The sequence below is a fragment of the Phyllobates terribilis genome, unplaced genomic scaffold (genome assembly GCF_046119375.1).
Source record: "Phyllobates terribilis strain yellow unplaced genomic scaffold, ASM4611937v1 Scaffold_2__4_contigs__length_985480577, whole genome shotgun sequence".
Lineage (NCBI taxonomy): Eukaryota > Metazoa > Chordata > Amphibia > Anura > Dendrobatidae > Phyllobates > Phyllobates terribilis.
In genome coordinates, this window is record NW_027362762.1 from 411887868 (window position 1) to 411910513 (window position 22646).

General features: G+C 40.2%; 1 protein-coding gene across 1 annotated transcript in view; it reads left to right on the forward strand.

Moving 5' to 3' along the window:
- The window catches only part of LOC141212854 (S-adenosyl-L-methionine-dependent tRNA 4-demethylwyosine synthase TYW1-like), a 273215-nt gene that overhangs the window by 35430 nt on the left and 215139 nt on the right, over positions 1-22646 (forward strand). The window contains exon 8 of the mRNA XM_073665131.1: positions 9629-9755. Within this exon, the coding sequence (XP_073521232.1) occupies positions 9629-9755 (127 nt within the window). The remainder of the gene's footprint in view (positions 1-9628; positions 9756-22646) is intronic.

A 22646-nucleotide genomic window follows, 5' to 3' on the forward strand; every position in this document is an offset into this window, starting at 1 on the left:
CTTTTTTATGACTTCTTTTGCTGTCTTTTGTTTCTTAACTTGTGTAAAATAAATTACCATAATATAATTAAATAATATATAATAACACATTTGTAAGCCACCTGAAGAATGTTCTGGTCAATCTTTTAACTGCCTCACATCTTTGGAAACATGAACCCGTTAAAAGAAGCTTAAGGCTATGTGCCCACGATGCCGAAATGCTCAGGATTTTTTCCTGAGCGTTTCTGCATCTCCCTGGCAGAAAAAAACGCATGCGGATTGTACATGTGTTTTCCTGCCAGGGACATGCGGAAGTGAAGCGTTCTTCACATGCATTTCTGCATGCGGGTTGACAAGCGCTTTCCAAGCAGTTGGCATCACTTGGAAAGTGCTTGTGACAACTAGGTCACACTATATAAATCCATGCAAACGGCATGGATTTTTATAGTGTGACCCGAGAGAATGGTTAAAAATAAAGAAATAAACCTATACTTACCTTCCGATGGCGCCCGAGACTTGCTGCGCTCCTGTGCTGGCTGCCGGCAGATCGCGGTACTCTGTACTGAAAGACCTTCTGTCACATGACTGTGACGTCAGCGCAGGTCCTTCAGTCCTGCGCGATCTGTCGGCAAGCGAAGAGAAGGAGTCCGGGGGCCGTCAGAAGGTGAATATAATTTTTATTTTTTATTTTATTCTTTTTTTTTTTATGGTACCTGGGTGTGGAGGAGAGTCTCCTGTCCTCCACACCCGGGTACCATCCGCACATTAGAACACGCCAATTACGAAAGTACAGATGCAGTCTTGGGGAATTGGCGCGTTCTAATGCAAGTCAATGGTGGCGATTACACCGCGCTTCCGCAAAATTAATGGACATGCTGCGGATTTTTGAGCGCAGCATAAATGCTGCGGAAAAATCCGCAGCATGTGCATAGAAAGTGCGGAATTGCATTGGAGACCATGGGGGAAGGTTTACAAGCGTTTACGCTGCGGAAATTCCGCAGCGTAAACGCTTGAAAAACTCATCGTGGGCACACAGCCTAAGACTGAACACATGAACAGCAATTTGTTTTTAGATTACAATGCATGTTTGGTCTTTAGCCTTTATTTTGCTTTTACAGGCAGGTTACTGAACATTCTCACCTGAAAAAAACATGTCGTGACTGTGAGCCCCCGTGGGGACAGCGATGATAGCCTGTAAAGTGCTATATAAGGGAGTAAAATAAATGTAGAAAATCCCGTATAAACAGCTGTTACCCATAAGATTACATCGGTTCTGCTCTTGTCCCAAAACAAAGATTTAGGAAAGTCTATCAGAATAATTTAAAGCACATGGGTAGTAGAATGATCGGCTATCACCCAGTGCACTTACAATACATCATGCTTGATATAGGCAAGTGCACCAATAGCAGAGTTTGTGGTATCTGACGTCACCCATTTTACATGCCGATGCAACCAGTAGGCCCTATATGTTGTAGCTGTGCGGTTGCCTAGTATTAAAGACTAAGGCTTTGTTCCGTCGATTAAACTTTAGGTGAGTTTTTGATGTTGCAGAATTTCTGCACCTATTTAAATTGGGTTACTTGCCTTTTTTGCATGCATTTTTATCGCGAATGACGCTGCGTTTTTTTTGTCTCTTTGGTGTCATGTTTTGTATGAAGCTGCTTTGTTTTTGATACTTCCTGGTGTTTGGCTTTGACATACTTGGGTGCAGGGTACAATGCATATGCGGGAAAACCGCAGGTAAAAAACGCATCTAATAAGTCTATGGGGAAAATGCGCACAGAAAACTCAGCGAAACCACAAGAAATTGCCATGCTGTGGATGTGAAACATGCACCGCAGGTCCATATACGCTGAGTATAATAAAATCTCAGTGGGCAGGAGATTTCTATAAATGCCATCCACTTTACTGGAACTGTAGGACGTTGCACTTTTGACGCAGCAAAAATAAACCGCTTCAAAAAACGCACCAAAACTGGGACATTGATAATTGTTTGCATATATTTCTATTCCATGTGCAAATAAGCAGATCCTGATATGGCTATAGACATAATGTGGTCTGAGCCTGTTAATGTGTATGCCCAGGCTATAATACATAGTGGACATGTAAGATTAAGAATACAATGCATCAAGTTATATAATGTAATTTGCTATAATATATATGAAATATAACTTTGTAGCAGTTTTTTTTAATAAAATTCATGATATGCCGAAAGTGAAAAGACAACGCTGTCTGTATATGAAGTGAAAGTGTCAGACATGCCTACCACTACATTTACAAGTAAGCCTATAGCATGAACCGGATGTACAAAGCCACTAGATACCGAGGCAGTGATGAGTAAAGTGCTAATGCTTCTGGTTGTGAGAATAGTAGCATTGTGAGAGCAGTGTTCCACTCTAATCAGCCAAAATACTCATGAAATCGTGGGTGTAGCGTTGGCTGTGGTAATTCACTGGGGAAAGGAAATAAGAATAGTGACAGTAATAATAGCATGTATATGAATAGACATTTTTTTTGTAAATGGCTTACCATATCTGCCATCACAATGTAGTAATTGCCATTGTTTCCTTATTGTTTGTTTTGTTTTGTTTTTCTAACCAATCCAGCTTGATTATCAAATGTGGCAATAAGACATCTGGTATTCTCTGCTTTCACTTGTCTTCTTATTTCCTCTCCTCACTTACATTCTCAATACCCTCCTTTATGTAACACCTCTGTACAAACTCCCTAACCGTCCTCTGTTCCTATGATAATCCTCCTCTCTAGAGCAGGTTCTTATCAGTCTAGTGAGTTGACTTCTTAGTTTTCATGCCCCACACTGATATCCTGTCTCTGCATGGTACATATTTCCATCTGTCTCCTTTGTTAGTAATGAATCTTCCATCTTCTTTGTTTCAGAGTGTCTATTTTACACTGGCAGGCATAATGCACTGCAATACTGAACTATAGAAGTGTATTATACAAGTCAATGGGGACAATTCATCAAAGCTTTTATGCCAAAAGACTGGTGTGAAAGCTTTTTAAAAGTTGCAATTCTTATTTTGTGACTTGGAGTTGCACAAAAATGTTTAGTATTTTCTTGGCTTCTTCAATGTCACTTTGAAGCCTCTACGCCAGCTGAGTGGAGCTGGGGAGGGTCAGGGCGCGGCCAAGTCAACTCGTCAAGTTACTAAAAAATGCCGGTCTTTTTTACACCAGAAATGGTACACCAATCCCTGACTGGAGACTCCTTTCTAACGAGGCAAGTTGATACACCGAATTCACTAAAGAGGGTTGTCCCATGAACAAAGTACATTTTAATCAATAGATCTTGGAATAAAAAGAAGTTCCACAATTGGATGTGTTTAAAAACAAATGTTCCTGTGCTGAGATAATCTTATAAATGTGCTCCTGCTGTGTACTGTGTAATGGCCGTGTCTGACCATACAGGAACATGGTCTGATCATACCACAGCTCCTGGGCAGGGGAGGAAGCAAAAGAGTATACAGACAGGTCCGCATGGGATCACAGCTGCTGCTTTCTGTGAGGCAACACATGTTAAAACATTTCCCTGCCTGTTTTTATCTCACACAAAGAATCAGCTGTGATCCTCTGCTGTCCTGTCTGTATACTCTTTTGCTTCTTTCCCTGCCCAGGAGATGTGGTATGATCAGACCATGTCCCTGCACGGTCAGACACAGCCATTACACAGTACACAGCAGGGGCACATTTATAAGATTATCTCAGCACAGGAACAGTTCTACACATGTCATTGTGGAACTTGTATTTATTCCAAGATCTATTAATTAAAATGTACTCCTGTAAGTGGCTTGCGCCTCGTAATGACTTTTGTAAATCGTACTCCAGCGAGCACTTTATTAAGACTGGTGCGCTCAACGCCTTTCTTAATGAATTGGCCCCAATGTGTTTTCTAAGCCTCTAATGTAGCTAGTATAAAAATTAGGTAAAAATATTAAAATAGAGAAAAAAATGTTTTCCTTATTTAAATTTCTTTTTTTACATTGAAAGATAAAGGAGAATGGAAAAAAGAAGCATGCAGATGTAATGGGAATCTCTCTCTATAATAATACTTGTGTATGTATCTTCTATGAAAGCCATTGTGCTGCCTGCTCTGCACAGTATATAGTAGGAACCTGGGGAGCTCTGCCTACAATATCTTTCCACAGAAGCGGAACACTGAATAAATCTAATGAATGGGAAAACATTGCAGCAATAAAAAGTGCGGTAATTAGGGGAGGTACATTCTAATGCAATTTGTTCCATTCCATAACATCAGAAATTACATAGACTGAATCTGTGGTCACCAAGAAGACCTCATTAACCGGTTAATTGAATGCTGCTGGATTTTACATGGGTGGCACTGTGACTTCCTTTGCTTTTATAAGTCACTACATGCCTATTTGGTGAACAATTAACATTAAGTAGTACGTTTTAAAGGACTTGTTTTGTGTGGACAACCCTTTATTAGATCATAGTCCCCCTCCCACAGAACAGCAGAGTGTCTGCTGCTGGAGCTGCCATGTGAACACTTGTATCCCTGCCGAAAAAGTAGAAGGTTGCCGAAAGTCTGTCGCTTTCTGTGGACCTTTGTGCCCACAGGCCACAACAAGGAAACCATTGTTCAGCCTTTTACCTGTTTTTAGCCCTCCCAATATACACTGCTCAAAAAAATAAAGGGAACACTCAAATAACACATCCTAGATCTGAATGAATGAAATATTCTCATTGAATACATTGTTCTGTACAAAGTTGAATGTGCTGACAACAAAATCACACAAAAATCATCAATGGAAATCAAATTTATTAACCAATGGAGGCCTGGATTTGGAGTCACCCCCAAAATTAAAGTGGAAAAACACACTACAGGCTGATCCAACTTTGATGTAATGTCCTTAAAACAAGTCAAAATGAGGCTTAGTATTGTGTGTGGCCTCCACGTGCCTGTATGACCTCCCTACAACGCCTGGGAATGCTCCTGATGAGGTTGCGGATGGTCTACTGTGGGATCTCCTCCCAGACCTGGACTAAAGCATCCAGGAGTTGGCTGACAGTCTGTGGTGCAACGTGACGTTGGTGGATGGAGCGAGACATGATGTCCAAGATGTGCTCAATCTGGTTCAGGTCTGGGAAAAGGGCGGGCAAGTCCATAGCTTCAGTGCCTTAATTTTGCAGGAACTGCTGACACACTCCAGCCACATGAGGTCTGGCATTGTCCTGCATTAGGAGGAACCCAGGGCCAACCGCACCAGCATATGGTCTCACAAGGGTCTGAGGATCTCCTCTCGGTACCTAATGGTTGTCAGGCTACCTCTGGTGAGCACATGGAGGGCTTTGCGGCCCTCCAAAGAAATGCCACCTCATACCATTACTGACCCACTGCCAAACCGGTCATGCTGAAGGATGTTTCAGGCCTCAGATCGCTCTCCATGGCGTCTCTAGACTGTCACGTCTGTCACATGTGCTCAGTGTGAACCTGCTTTCATCTGTGAAGAGCACAGGGCCCCAGTGGCGACTTTGCCAATCCTGGTGTTCTGTGGTAAATGCAAAGCGTCCTGCATGGTGTTGGGCTGTGAGCACTACCCCCATCTGTGGACGTCGGGCCCTCATACCAACCTGATGGAGTCGGTTTCTAACAGTTTGTGCGGACACATGCACATTTTTGGCCTGCTGGAGGTAATTTTCCAGGGATTTGGCAGTGCTCCTCTTGTTCCTCCTTGCACAAAGGTGGAGGTAGCGGTCCTGCTGCTGGGTTGTTGCCCTCCTACGACCCTCTCCACGTCTCCTGGTGTACTGGCCTGTCTCCTGGTATTGCCTCCAGCCTCTGGACACTACGCTGACAGACACAGCAAACCTTCTTGCCACAGCTCGCATTGATGTGCCATCCTGGATGAGCTGCACTACCTGAGCAACTTCTGTGGGTTGTAGAGTCCGTCTCATGCTACCACGAGTGTGAAAGCACAACCAACATTCAAAAGTAACCAAAACATCAGCCAGAAAGCATTGGTACTGAGATGAGGTCTGTGGTCCCCACCTGCAGAACCACTCCTTTATTGAGGGTGTCTTGATAATTGCCAATAATTTCCATCTATTGTCTATTCCATTTGCACAACAGCATGTGAAATTGATTTGTCAATCAGTGTTGCTTCCTAAGAGGACAGTTTGATTTCACAGAAGTTTGATTTACTTGGAGTTATATTCTGTTGTTCAAGTGTTCCCTTTATTTTTTTGAGTAGTGTATATCACTGCATACCTTCTATAGTAGCACAAGTCATCTGTTCAATGATCCATGAAGAATAAAACGAATCAAACCTTCTATATACCCGGCAGATGTTACTTCTGAGAAATGCTTATTGATTGAGCTGTTTAGGTTCATCCTTTATTTTTTCTTATGTAGAGTGTATGAGACTCGTCTGTGTGTATTCTGACATAATTTTCTTTTTCCCAGCCAATACTGTAAACTAAGCCTGGTTTTTCTTGACATCACATTTTTATGTGTTCTCGCACAGGCGTATGAAAATGGGAATTTATATTTGGGGAATGTATATGAAGATGACTATGACTTTGAAATGCTCCGAAGTGTATTTTTCAGCTGAAAATCTGCTCTGTGTCCTGATGTATTTAGAACTGTTCTGTACTCTTATTTATCATGTAGTTTAGTAAACGAGAGCGAAGAACTTGGTATTACGGTGGATTTATAGCAAGACATTAACACTTCCTAATATTTACTTGTAGCTATCACATAGATGTCTCTTCCTAAGTAGAAAATGGGGTGTTATAAAATACCGCCAAGCCTTTTTCAGTTATCCGTAATAAAGTAGATATATTGAAACTGGCTGCACCACAGAACCGCAAATAACCCATATTTTTCTTCCACTGAAACGTGCGGTCTAACTTTGCCTTTTTATCAAAAGAACTGTGGGCTTGTGACTACTGCCAGCTCTGCACATGACATATTATAGATATAGTCCGTATTTATAGGTTGCATCTATGGGGTAAACCGAAGTTACCATCAGAAGGCGGATTTGTTTAATTCCCTGTTTCTTTCTGTTAGAAAACAAAATAAATATTACATTTCTTCGTTAACTTGCACAAAATAGAATTTATTTATTTGAAAAATATTAGTGTCTTGATCAATGATCCCCAACCTTTCTTACCTCGAGAGCCACATCCAGCTCCTGCCTGTCCCACACTAGTGACACCCAGATCCCCCATTATCAGTATAATGACAGCCAAAGCTTGCTCTAAACACTAAATGACAATATATTCATAAAACTTCACTTTTATTCATGATGTGTTAAAAAAAAATGTCTCTAATAATACCCATATAATAAATGACGAAATATTATTCACTCATCTCGTAGGCTAGGTTTGGACGGTAAGTATAAACCCTACCACAACTCTAATATAACCCTAACTTGCCGCTGAGGTTGACACCCTACACCTGCGCAGTGGCGCCCCCGCTCAGACGTCTACTCTCCTGTTTGACCCTGTAAGGCCCTATAAAGGGAGGCAAGGCAAAGAAAATCAGACCATAGTAATTCATAAGGTATCTGATGATAATATCCTAAAGAAGGAAAAGGATATAGCTTATACACTCTCTAAATTAACAGTCAGGAAAGATGATAAACCCTATATTCGATCTCACATGACCCTACTTTGCTGCGGAGCTTGGCACCCTACACCTGCGCAATGGTGCTCCAGTTCGAACCTAGACTTTCTCTATCTGTCCCTATAGGGCCTTAAGAGAGGAGAGGAGAAGAAGAAAGAGTGAACAAAATAAAGTACAAGGAAACCAATATGCTAATATCCTATAATAAAGCAGGAGTAGACTATAGATGGAATCATAGTCTCTCCCACAAATATATACGCAGAATGGGTCATTCAGTAGTGCACACAATCATCCAGATGTCTTCTTCAAGCAATTTTTGAAAATAAAGGGTACCAAAAATATCAGATGCCACTAAATTCAAGTGTATATCATGTGGGGTTCAATAGGCACAAATCTTGGGAGTATCTCTAAATATTGTACTTGGTCCCCCCAAAAATATTTTAATCTTGAATTTACTTAGTCTACTATTGCACCTTATCCCATTGGATTATGACACTGGCTGCCCATCAAAACTGATCATAAATATATCCTCACGTTAATCTATGTACATATGATTCATTTTTGCGCAATAATACCATATGTTAGACACACCAATAACCCACCAGTAACAGCCAAAGCTTCCCCACAGAAATCACACCGAGGCGGTATACTTGCATCTTGGGTTTTCCACCTTTTAGCCTTATTCGGTGTTCTTGTATCAAGTGTTCTTACCACACTATCGCATCCAGCTTCAAGCGCCCCCTCTGTCTGGCATTCTAATCCTGTCTCCAGCTTGGCACTAAATTAATTTATCTCTCCAACCCCAAGACCAGTGTATACGCATCTATATCTGCTTTTCTACGTGGGGCTACTCACAGAAGTCACCATCTGGAGTCTTGCTCCTCATAACTGTGTTTGAGACCTGGTACTAATGCACCAGATTGGCTGACAGCCGCAAACCCCACATCTTGGCCCTATGAGCCACATGTAGCTTCAGAAACACAGATTTAGGATCCCTGGTCTAGATATTGCTGTCACTTCTTATGACGCCCCTTCTGTACCATTGTCGTCTTCAGTTTACTGCTGCTGAGAAGAAGCCTCTTCTAGTTTACTTATTGTTCTTGGCTGTTCTTGATATTATCAGGAATCACTTTGCCACCTGTGTACATCAACCTGTCCAATCATTGTTTTCTCAATATGTAGGCTGGGCTTTACCAGTAATTTGCTAAGGTGTATTTGTAGCTTTCCACTTACATTGGTGTTCACCCAATCTACGCCTTCTGATGGAATGAATGTAAGATGTTCCTTTTTTCTCTTTTCTGTGGATTGGCAAAAGCAGCAAACCTTTTCCTAGATATATTGTACAGCTGTTTGAAGATTTTATTTCCTCTGATATTATATTTAGCCTAATTGTTCCAGCTCTTTGGGTCAGTGTTTTTCGTGTCAGTCATGATGAGGGGGCGCGTTGGAGTGCGAGGCTTCTGATTCGTTAAGAGGATCACGCCTCTTAATAAAGCAGGCAAGGCTCAAAGTGGTGTGTGTGTGTGTGTGTGTGTGTGTGTGTGTGTGTGTGTGTGTGTGTGTGTGTGTGTGTGCTTCGCCACAAAGGTTATGCCAGTTCCTGCTGGTGTAATAGTTGTGGCGTAGCGACCGCTGCCGCTCCTCTCGCCCTTAAGATACAGGAGATGCGTGGGGTTGGTGCTCAGGTAGGATTCCACTCCATATACAATAAACAAAAAGACCCTTGCACTCCAATAATATATGCAAATGAAGAGTGATTGCAATCCACTGATTACTCTGACGTTTCGGTCATGCAATAGATCTGCATCAGACACAGATTGCATTGGTTATGACATATAGGGAATAGGATTTCACCAAATAGCGCTATGTTATGGCATGTATATACAGGAGAAAGACGCCTTTCATTTCTGTGATCAAAGTTTGATTCTTTCTCTACTTCTCGACTTGTATATGTAAAACAACTATTTCACTAAAGGTTTAAATGTATAAAAGGCCCGTAGCTCCCATACAAAAAATAATTGCTTATTTTTATTTCTTCAGAGGGACCAAGATATCGGCATAGAGGCAGGAACGGTGGGGGGATCTCTGAAAAACTCCGGCAGGAAAGCAGATGAAGAACCAAGAGAAATGATTACGCCGGCTCTCCAGGAAGCCCTAACTAAGCAAGGTATGTCGAGCATGAAAACTGCATACATGACCTGTCCAAGACGCTTGCACTAGGCCAAGTATTACATCAATAGGGCCAGTGTGCTGTGGAACAATTCCATGGGACAAATTAAGTATCAAAACATGAGTTCTGTAACAGAAAGGTAGAACTTGTCTGGGGCCATGGTAATGAGCTTTTTTCTCATGATGCTCGCTCCAGCTCCAACGATTACTACTGTCAGACAAATGACTTCCTTTTGGTCTTACAAATATAGGATGTAATTGGTCAGTCAATAATTTAATCAGGGTCCCAAGAGAGAACAATCAAGAAGCACACCACCCATATAGCCAGAAGCGTATGTGAAAGATGGCTCCCAGTTCATGGTAATCCATCATTGTGATAGCAGGTGTAATGACATTAAATAATAAAATAAAAATGGTAATATGCCCAATTCTTGTTTTGTTTTATTGGTAAGGGTGTGTTTCTAGGGGATGAAGCTTTATTGCTAGTATTTGGCCTCCTTCACACTTATTTTCCAGGTTTTCTAGAAAGCATTGGTTTTCCCTGACTTTTTTTTTTTTTTCCCCACAATAAAACACTGGAAATAATTCTATACGAAAAATATGCTGCCCTGCCCCATAAGCACGTTGGCCTCTAAAATTTCACAACCTAGAACCCATTTTGGGGAATGTTTCAGCATTTTTAAATGGTGACATTACTATCAAAACAGACAAAGTGGGGGGAGACCTTTCATGAACCAACAGATTTGCTGTCACTTGTGCCACATACAGTGCATTGTGAAAGTAGTTGGCCCCCTTGAACTTTTCTACCTTTTGACACATTTCTGGCTTCAAACATAAAGATATAAAATTCTATTTTTTTTGGGAAGAATCAACAAGTGGGACACAATCGTGAAGTGTAACGAAATTTATTGTCTATTTTAAACTTTTTTAACAAATTAAAAACTGAAAAGTGGGGCGTGCAATATTATTCGGTCCCTTTACTTTCTGTGCAACAAACATACTCCAGAAGTTCAGTGAGGATCTCTGAATGATCCAATGTTATCCTAAATGACTGGTAATGATAAATATAATCCACCTGTGTGTAATCAAGTCTCCGTATAAATCACCTGCTCTGTGATAGGCTCAGGGTTCTGTTTCAAGTGCAGAGAGCATCATGAAGACCAAGGAACACACCAGGCAGGTCCGAGATACTGTTGTGGCGAAGTTTTAAAGCCGGATTTGGATACAAAAAGATTTCTCAAGTTTTAAACATTTCAAGGAGCACTGTGCAAGCAATCATATTGAAAGGAGTATCAGACCACTGCAAATCTACCAAGACCCGGCCATCCCTCTAAACTTTCATCTCGAACAAGGAGAAGACTGATCAGAGATGCAGCCAAAAGGCCCATGATCACTCTGCATGAACTGCAGAGATCTACAGCTGAGGTGGGAGAGTCTGTCCATAGGACAACAGTCAGTCGTACACTGCACAAATCTGGCCTTTATGGAGAGTGGCAAGAAGAAAGCCATTTTTCAAAGATATCCATAAAAAGTCTCATTTGAAGTTTGCCACAAGCCACCTGGGAAACACACCAAACATGTGGAATAAGGTGCTCTGGTCAGATGAAACCAAAATCGAACTTTTTGGCCACAATGCAAAACGATATGTTTGGCGTAAAAGCAACACAGCTCATCACCCTCAAAACACCATCCCCACTATCAAACATGGTGGTGGCAGCATCATGTTTTGGGCCTGCTTTTCTTCAGCAGGGACAGGGAAGATGGTTAAAATTGATGGGAAGATGGACGGAGCCAAATACAGGACCATTTTGGAAGAAAACCTGTTGAAGTCTGCAAAAGACCGGAGACTGGGACGGAGATTTAACTTCCAACAAGACAATGATCGCAAACATAAAGCAAAATCTACAATGGAATGGTTCAAAAATAAACATATCCAAGTGTTAGAATGGCCAAGTCAAAGTCCAGACCTGAATCCAATCGAGAATCAGTCGAAAGAGCTAAAAACTGCTGTTCACAAACGCCCTCCATCCAACCTCAATGAGCTCGAGCTGTTTTGCACGGAAGAATGGGCAAGAATTTCAGCCTCTCGATGTGCAAAACTGATAGAGACATACCTCAAGCGACTTGCAGCTGTAATCGCAGCAAAAGGTGGCGCTACAAAGTATTAACTCAAGGGGGCCGAATAATATTGCACGCCCCACTTTTTAGTTTTTAATTTATTAAAAAAGTTTAAAATATCCAATAAATTTCGTTCCACTTCACGATTGTGTCCCACTTGTTGTTGATTCTTCCCCAAAAAATTAGAATTTTATATCTTTGTTTGAAGCCAGAAATGTGGCAAAAGGTAGAAAAGTCTGAGGGGGCCAAATACTTTCACAATGCACTGTATTTGTGCAAAATTTAGTGTAATCCTACTGCTCTTATTTCTGGTGCAAGTACACTCACCCCAATTTATGTAGTGAATTTCATAATTCAGATTTTATATTTCGTGTGTTTTTTTTTTTTTTCTTTCAGGCTATGTTGCAACACCTTTTTTAACTTTTTTATATTCCTCACAATACATAAATCTAGAAGTGTTCTAAAGCAAGACACTTGTACCTCTCACTAGTCTGGGGCTGTCTTTTTATTTAAGAAAACAAGGGGTAGCCAAAGCCTGTTGACTTAAATAAACCCTATAAGTAAAAGCGGTCCCTAATGCCTCCCCTATAAGGCCCCAGCCTTCTAGAACGTCAGCTCTGAACTTCCTGGATTGCGGCATCCCAAAACCTTTCACCCCTGTTTAAAGAGCAAGATCTTGCACTTTGCGCTAACCCAGTTCTGCTGAATGATAACATTTTAGAGCAGTTGCTGTTTGGTAACCACTTTAAGGATGTGGCCGCGCTGGGTTAATGCAAAGAGTGAGAGATCGCAATAAAAATGTGAGATCTTTCCCTTTTGCAGCAAGAAAGACCATGGAGGGCTATAGGTTCCTATGCTACATGCTGGGATTCTACAACCCAAAAATTCAGACCTTTTTCTAGACAGTCTGGTCTTTTATGGTAGGTCATAATTGACCCTCCTGACCACTTTTGCGAATAGGTGATATTTAGAATAATCACCAGTTTGATGCTGACCATTCTTTTCTTACATAAAAAGTCAGCCCCAGACAGGTGATGAGTTCTATCTATCTATACATACATATACTAAAATCATCTCAATCCATTCATTTAAAATTGATGGCATGTGCTTTCTTCTACTGCAGCTCAGTCCTATTTATGACTAGAAAGGAAGGGCACAGTGTGGCACAACTCCGAGCACATGTTCACGACATATCCTAATGATGTGCTCTTATTCTTGAGCATCTAATATGGTTCTGTAAATATCAAGTCTTCATTGTAGTTATATTGAGAATCTATCATCTCTCCCTTTCCGTCAGTATACACCATGGCATATATAACAAGAAAAACTGTAATCCTTGTTTAATATTCTAAGCAGAAAGTGCCTTTGTAGACTAATGCATTGAATGCTCTGTTTTTTCGGAAGTAATTTTTTAAAACCGGTTAATTTTCATGTGAAAACAAGAGTTTTGTGAAAGTATAGGTATTCTAGTTATACAGGCCCTTTTTTTTTCATTCCACGGCAATATTGTGATTTAATAAATCAAGGTAGATGTTTTAGATCCTTTTTATGATGCGTGAAATTATGTGCATATTCTGGTTAGATGGAGATTGAAGTTCACAGGTAATAAAGAAGAGTCTCTTAGGTTTGATTTAGAAAGAGAGATGGTAGAACATTAACAGTGATGACATTTTGCTTCCAAAATGTTTCACTGCTCTCAGACGGAGAGCTGGTTACCTTTATGTGAGGTCTAGGTTATCCGGGCCTATTTTTCCCCCTTTTCTCTGCTGCGAAGTAGTTGGTAGGTAGGAGCATACTGGGATAAGAGCTAGCAGAGAGATAAAAAGTATAATTATACTGTACTGCTGAGGAGGACATGGAGTCCCAGTATGGCTTCTCTGACACTGATCCAGCCCTGAGACCATGGTTACATAGAGCAGTATATTTGCAGAGTCCTGGCTAATGAGTACTGAGTGGTCTGGTATAGAGGGGTGCTGACTATCAGTGTCTGTGAGGTTAGAAGAAAAGCATCAGAAGCTGCCTAACCTGGAAGAGGATCAAGTAAACTGCCAACATGGACAAACTGAACCAAAGAACTAGAGGAAGGGAAGGAAGAATTTATTTTTTTTTTTTTTTAAGATTTGCTTATAAAAAATTGCATTTGGAGGTTGGAAAACTCCTTTAAGGAGGACCCTTCACTTTACCTCATTAACCCTTTCCAACCATATAATGTACTTTTATGTTATATGTTGCGGGTGCTTCCCGCAAATGGACATACTGGTACGTCATGGTGATTATGCAGGCCCAGGAGCTGTGCCCGCATGATCGCCACTGGGAGCTTGGCGTATGTGTTAGCCGAGTTCTGGCACTCCCCCGTGACGTGATTGTGGGATGCCGATGGTAGTCATGGCAATCAGAGGTCAAATAATGACCTACGTATCTGCTGCTTATGGTGGCCTGGTGGACAAAAAATTGCAAGTGTATGTAAAAATCTAAAAAAAAAATAATAATAATAAATATATATATATATATATATATATATATATCTCATACAGCCAGCAAAAAGTGGACTATACCATAACATGATTTAAAAGCCATATGTAAGTTGAAATGGTATCCCTGAAAACTTCATTTTGTCCAGCAAAAAGCATACAGCTCCGTCAGTGGAGAAATTAAAAATGCTGTAGCTGTCCGAATAAGGCCATGCAAAAACATTTTTTTTTTTCTATGAAAACTTTTATTTTTAAGCAGCAAAACGTAAAAAAAACTACATGAATGTGGCATCGCTGTATTCGTACTGACCTTAAAAATTAAAGCTGCCTTATCACTTTTCCCACACAGTGAGCTGCATAAAAAATTGCTTTTTTTCTTCATCCTGTCTCCCAAAAAGTAAAATTAGAAAACGATCAAAATATATTTTATTCCCAAAAATGGTACCAATAAAAACTACAATTCATCCCACAAAAAACAAGCCTTCACATTACTGTCCGCAGAAAAAAAAACAAAAACTATATAGCCTTCAAAATAAGGTGATGCAAAAAAAGTTTATTTTGTAAAAAAGTGTTTTTAGTGTGATAGTAGCAAAACCTAAAACGACAAATAAATAAATGTGGTATATCTGACCTGAGGAATAAAGCATTAAATCACTTAATACTGCACGGTGAATGGCGTAAAAAATAATCACAGATCGCAGTAATGCTCCTTTCAGATTTATCCTGCGCACTATGCTGTACACTTACATCGGGTCTACGTGTCCATCTCGGAAATGCGTGGTTCAGACAAAACCCCAGACTGAAAATTCACTGTAATGAGGCAGATGGAGGCACTTTGAACTCCTGTCAGGTCTGTGATCCAGTAGTGTCCGGCTTTTTATGCGTCTTTAGGCATACACAAAAGCACGGTCGACCACGGTTTTGTGTACCTTTTTGAAAGGACAGACACCGCAGAGGCCAGATGGAGTTCAGAGTAAAGCTGCTGTTTAATTATAGTGATTGGATCCATCGGGGGTTTCATCTGAGTCACATATTTTGGATATTTAGATGAAAACTGATGTAAGTACTCATCGTAAATCACAGGATAAATGTGTTCCAAAATGCTACCAATAAAATCTTCAACTCAACCCACAAAAATACTAGTCCCCCACTTATTTCCATCGACAAATGATGGACCTATAGGGGGCTTCCACATTACTGATGGCACAAAAGCTCTGGAAAAGCACCATGTCTCCCTCCAAAAGAAATGCAGTGATATCTGCACATCAAAATGCTCTTCTGAGACCCACAATGTTGCTCAACCACAGCGTCCAGATGTTTTGCATTACTGTAAAGAGGAGAGCCCGCTTAATTTACGGGGTCCATATCTCTAGAAGCATAATGTGGGCACTATATCATAGACATTATAGTTTATTGGGCACTACAATGGCATATTTGCATTCTTCATTCTGCAACATTCACTGCGTTTGACTCCATGAGTGTTTTCCAGCAACCAAATCGTCACTCGTAGATAAATTCCCAGGAGTGTTATTTCAAAATGGGGTCACTGTTGTTCTGGCACTTGGGGGCTCTGCAAATGGAGTCCACAAGCTATTCTAGGAAAACATGTGCTCCAAAAGTGAAATAGTGCTCCTTCCCTTGGCTAAACAGTACTGTACAGTCACGTGTGGGGTATTGCCACATTCAGGAGAGATTGAGAAACATATTATGGGGCTATTTTGACCAATTTCCCCTTGTGAAAATTGTAAATCTAAAATAACATTTTAGTAATAAAAATGTAGTTTTTTTTCTTCCCCGTCCAATAGTATAAAATTTTGTGATACACCTGTGGTGTCAAAATGCTCATTGCTCCCATATAATTCACTGAGGGGTGCAGTTTGCAAAATAGGATAACTTGTGGGGGATTTCTGCTGTTATGGCACCTCTGGGGCTTTACCAATGTGACATGGCACCCGCAAATCATTCCAGCGAAATCTGCACTAATATGCCACTCCTTCCCTTCTGGGCTTTGCACTGTGTCACAAATATACAGGTGCTTCTCACTAAATTAGAATATCATCAAAAAGTTAATTTATTTGTTCTTCAATACAAAAATTTAAACTCATATATTATATAGAGTCATTGCAACAGAGTGATCTATTTCAAGTGTTTATTTCTGTTGTTGATGATTATGGCTTCCAGCCAATGAAAACACAAAAGTCATTATCTCAGTAAATTAGAATAATTTAAAAAAAACACCTGCAAAGACTTCCTACACGTTTAAAAAGGTCCCTTAGTCTGTTTCAGTAGGCTCCACAATCATAGGGAAGACTGCTGACTTGACAGATGTCCAGAAGGCAGTCATTGACACACTCCACAAGGAGGGTAAGCCACAAAAGGTCATTGTTAAAGAAGCTGGCTGTTCACAGAGTGCTGTTTCCAAGCATATTAATGGAAAGTTGAGTGGAAGGAAAAAGTGTGGTAGTAAAAGGTGCACAAGCAACCGGGATAACCACAGCCTTGAAAGGATTGTTAAGAAAAGGCCATTCAAACATTTGGTGAAGATTCACAAGGAGTGGACTGCTGCTGGAGTCATTGCTTCAAGAGCCACCACACACAGACGTATCCAGGACATGGGCTACAAGTGTCTCATTCCTTGTGTCAAGCCACTCATGACCAATAGACAACGCCAGAAGCGTCTTACCTGGGCCAAGGAGAAAAAGACCTGGACTGTTGCGCAGTGGTCCAAGGTGTTGTTTTCAGATGAAAGTAAATTTTGCATTTCATTTGGAAATCAAGGTCCCAGAGTCTGGAGGAAGAGTGGAGAGGCCACAATCCAAGCTGCTTGAGGTCTAGTGTGAAGTTTCCATAATCAGTGATGGTTTGGGGAGCCATGTCATCTGCTGGTGTAGGTCCACTGTGTTTTATCAAGACCAAAGTCAGCGCAGCCGTCTACCAAGAAATTTTAGTGCACTTCATGCTTCCCTCTGCCGACAAGCTTTTTGGAGATGGAAATTTCATCTCCAGCAGGACTTGGCACCTGTCCACACTGCCAAAAGTACCAATACCTGGTTGAAAAACAACAGTATCACTGTGTTTGGTTGGTCAGCAAACTTGACCTTAACCCCATAGAAAATCTGAGGTATTGTCAAGAGGAAGATGAGACACCAGACCCAACAATGCAGATGAGCTGAAGGCTGCTATCAAAGCAACCTGGGCTTCCATAACACCTCAGCAGTGCCACAGGCTGATCGCCTCCATGCCACGCCTTGATGCAGTAATTGATGCAAAAGGAGCCCCAACCAACTATTGAGTGCATTTACTGAACATATATTTCAGTAGGCCAACATTTCGGATTTTAAAAACATTTTTCAAGCTGGTGTTATAAAGTATTCTAATTTACTAAGATAATGACTTTTGTGCTTTCGTTGGCTGTAAGCCATAATCATCAGCATCAACAGAAATAAACACTTGAAATAGATCTCTCTATTTGTAATGACTCTATATAATATGAATTTCACTTTTTGTATTGAAGAACTGAAATTAAATGTAACTTCTTGATGATATTCTAATTTTGGGAGAAGCACCTTTTAGTTTTTAATTACATTTAGGGTATTGGCGCAGTCAGGAGAAATTACACAACAAACTGTGCCGTCATTTTTTTTATTTTTTTTTTATTAGCCCTTATAGAAAAAACTTGAGGCTAAAAATAATTTGAAAAAAATGTATTTATTTTTTCTTCACTACCCACTGGTAAAAAATTTGCTAACACAACTGTGGTGTCTGTATGCTCACTGCAGCCCTAGATGAATTCATGGAAAGGTGTAGTTTGTAAAATGGGGTCACTTATGGGGAAGAGTGTTGGTTTCTGCTATTCTGGCACCTTAGAGGCTCTAGCATTGTAACTTGGCACCCCCAAACAATTCCTGCAAAATCCGCATTCCAATATGGCGCTCATTCTTTTCTGAGCTTTGCACTGTACCTCATAAGTAGCTTTAGACCACATATGGGGTATTGGTGTACTTAGGAGAAATTGTTTAACAAATTGTACTGTCCATTTTCTCCTATTAGCCCTTTTGAAAATTAAAACCTTGGGGCCAAAGTAACATTTTAGTGTGAAAAAGTGTAATTTATCATCTTTACAGCCCAATGTTATACAATTCTTAGACTCACCTGTGTGTTAAAAATGCTCACTACACCCCAAGATAAATTGCTCCATAGGTGCAGTTTCCATAATGGATTCACTTGTGGGGGTTTCTGCTGTATAGGCATGTTAAAGTCATCTATTCTCGCCAAAATTGCACTAAAAAATCATGTAGCACTCCTTACTTTCCGAGTCCTCCATGTGCCCAAACAGTAATTTGCGACCATACATGGGGTATCGGCGAACTTGGGAGAAATTGCATAACAAATTGTGAGGTCTATTCTCTCCTCCTGCTCTTGGGAAAATGAAAATTTTGGGGCTACAGCAACATGATTTTGAAAAAAAAAAAAATTTTTCTTTTTTGCGTACCTATATTATAAAATTCTGTGAAGCGCCTGTGGGGTCCAGATGTCACCACACACATTGGCGAATTTGTTGAGGGGTTTAGTTTTCAAAATGGTGTTAGTTGTGGGGGGTTTCAACTGTTTTGGTACCTCTGGGGCTCTGCAAATGTGACCTGTCATTCCCAATGTATTCCAACCAAAATTGCACACTAAAATTCATATAGCACTCCTTCCCTCCCAAGCCCTGCCATGTGCCCAAACAGTAGTTTTTCCCCTACATAAGGGGCATCATCGTGCTCCGAAGATACTGCACAACAAATTGAACAGTCCATTTTATCCTTGTTATAATGAAAAATGTGGGGGCTAAAGCAATATCTTTATGGAAAATAACAGTTTTTTTTTTTCATTTTTTGCTTCACTTTGATTTAATTCCTGTAAAGCACATGAAGGGTTAACAAACCTCCCAAATGTGGTTGCAGTTTTTAAAATCGTGTCACTTTTGTGTGTGTTTTGATGGATAGGTCCCAAAAAGTCACTTCAAATGTCAAGTGGTCCCTAATAGGTTTTGTAAACTTTGTTGGAAAAATGACAATTGCTGCTAAACTTTTAACTCATCTACATTTCTAACAAAAAAGAAAAAAAGTTTTAAAAATGACGCGAATATAAAGTGGACATGTAGAAAGTGTTATTTTATTTATTTTTATTGGTATGACTATCTGTTTTAAAAGCATAAAAATTCAATGTTCGAAAATTGTGAATATTTCAAACTTCTAATTTTTCATTAATAAAAGCAGATCACGTTGCCCTAAATTTACCACTGAAATGAAGTATAATGTGCCATGAAATAATACCATTCTCATAATCAAAGAGATATGTTAAAGCATTACTGAGTTATTACCACATAAATGCCTTACCACTGAAAATCGGCTTCAATGGTACGGGGTTAAGTAAAAGCAGTTAAGTACGGATCCCCTTGACATTGAACATTTGCACTCTCATTTATTTCATGTTTTTACAGTGGGGTGAGTGGTGCCTCATTCTTTCCTGCCGTTCTTATTTAAGCAGGCATAAGACAACAGAATGGAAGTTCTGTCTGTATTACATTTTGGTAGGTTATGACTAAATAACATGATCTGTAGAGCTTTACTATTTTTCATGCCAACTGTCAAATGACCATTGGGCCTGAAGTGCTGTAAAAAATTGCAATAGCAGAATACCCTTAGGCCTTAATTTTTTTGGACTTTCTTCTGTTAGTATCAGGGAATGATCCAACAATAAAGTTTGAGGCCTGATTCATCAAAACTTTTATGCTAGAAGTCTGTCGTAAAAGCTTTGAAAAGTCACAAAATGTTGGCGCAACGTGAGGCTGCATTAAAAATGTGTCGACTTAAGTCGTTCTGACACTATTTTAGTGGGTGGAGCTGGGGCAGAACAGAGCTTGGCAACCCATGCTTGTCAAAGTCATGATTAGTGGAGGCATTGCTTGGTCCACAAATTTTACTCTGCTCCACAAATGGAGTAAGATTTGTACGAGGCGCACACGGAGGTGCATACCAGTTGTCAGACGCTCCTGATTCATTAAGAAGCGTGTGCTTCTCAATGAATCCGGAAAGCGAGACTCCAGTATTCTTCATCAAGACCGTTGTGCAAATCGCCAATCATGATGAATCTGGGCCTTGATGTTAAAAATTGCATATGTTCTTTCTCTCATCAAGGTACTGAGTTTGTTCATTTCTCTGTCACATAAAAGTTGTTCCTATGTGTTTGTTTGAAATTGAACTTGATTAAACATTGTAATTCTACCTGCATTAAAATTGATCTCCTGATATCTGCACTGGTCCTCTCCACATTTAAGGTGTCATTTGACATGAAGTGAGCCTCCCTCTCCCCTGCCATATTGGTACATGACTGGCTTTCTGGCTCGGCTATTGAATTAATCTAGACCGCCAGCCCCCCATTATGTTACTGATAAGCACAGAGAAAGTGGCGCAGGCAAGCAGTTTAAGAATGAAGCCAGGAATGGAACTCCCTGAATGGCAGACTACTGCTTGTATTGAGACAAGAGGACAGCTCATAATGAAAATATATTAATACGTTTAAGCAATTTCAAACGCATTGAAGGAACATTTTATTTGACAGAACATCCTTTTTTAACAAAGTGGAGACAAAATACATTTTCTATTTGTGTTGCTGTTAAAGGGCTGCCCTAATCTTCTATAGTCAGAAGCACACTGCTCCACTGCCTCCTGGTTGCCAGGGGCGGTGTGCTCCTGAAGATGAACAGTTTGAGCTAACTGCTTGGCTGCACCGCTGGCCCAAACGGAGCCCTTTTCTGGGCAGATGGCAGAGGCATTTGTAGAAGAACATAGGGACTTGAGCTGGCCAGATCTAGTCAGATGCAGAGTGATGCTTGTAGGCTCTAAGGCTGTGTCCCCACGATGAGTATTTGGTGAGTCTTACAGTTCCAGCAAAGTAGGTGGGATTTATATAAATCTCCTGCCCACTGTTCTTCTTTTTAGCGCAGTGTAAACTGACCTGCGGTGCGTGTTTCAAGTTGGCAACATGTCACTTTCTCTTAGGGATACATTAAGTTTTATGTGCAGTTTTTTTCCACAGACTTGAGTACGGAAAATCCACACGTAAAAAAGCACATCCTTTTTGAAGTGCTTTTCTGCTGCGGAAATGCATAAAATAACTCATGTACTCCGGAGATGGCTGTATCAGTAAAGTTTTGTCAAAGCCAAATATCAAGTAATGTAAAAAATAAAGCAGCTTGAGGCAAAAAATCCCGCAGTATCAATAACGCAATAAAATGTAAAAAACACACAAAAAAATCAGATGAAAAGCATCACAACCTCCTTGCAACCTAGTCAATGAGTTGTAAACTATAGGATTAAAAATCTCTCTGTTCTTGAGATTCGATAGGATTTAACTATTTAGTAACTTGAATAACTCTTTAACTTGTGTTCAATAGTATCCTATTTAAAAACAAATTACTCTTTTCTTAATTCCTTAGGCTAAGTTTTTTCTTTTCTTTTTATGTAGAGAAAACTGAGCAGTAGCTCTAAGTTTTTGAGGCGTTTTGTAATTTTGAGGAGGATTTGGAGTTTCCGCTCAGTTTTATACTCCATAACTTCGTAAAAAATATATTGTAGCTATGTGCACACAGTTTAAGTTTTCATCTCTGGGGTTCTAGTCGCCTAATAAGTTTAACCTGGATGACCTAATGGGTTTACAATGGAAGACTGTTTTGCGTATGCTATTTGACATGCTTATGTTTGTACCACATGACACCTAAAATTAAAGGGAACCTGTCACACAATCCATGCTGCCCTAACCACAGATTACACGATTATAGGCAGGTATGGTTTTCTCTGTAAGGCTGTGGCATTTTGTAAAGCGAGGCGAAACCCTGAGTAGTCCAGTGACGTCCCCGGCCGACTTATCTGCGTATTAAATTATGCAAATGAATTCTTGATTCAGCATGTCTGTGATTTGGGAATTTACATCATGTTCTGTGATATCTATAAAATTCAATCGACCAGGGTCTTATGCTTTCATAATCATATCCTCATTTTTTTTTCCCCCCCTTAGATGTAATTTTCGTCTTCCGTCATTTTTTATGCTCCCAGTGATAACACCTGCTTGTGTGATTTTTAAATGATTTTACATCAATCACTTTCAGCCAAAGCAGCTGCTCAGTTATGGAGGGAATTGTAACGCAATTCATTTTCTTAAAAAAAACATGACTTAATTGTACAGTTCTGCGTCTGTGCTAGGTCTGAATGCAAGTCTTATCATACAATATAATGAAACATTTAATGCATGTCTAA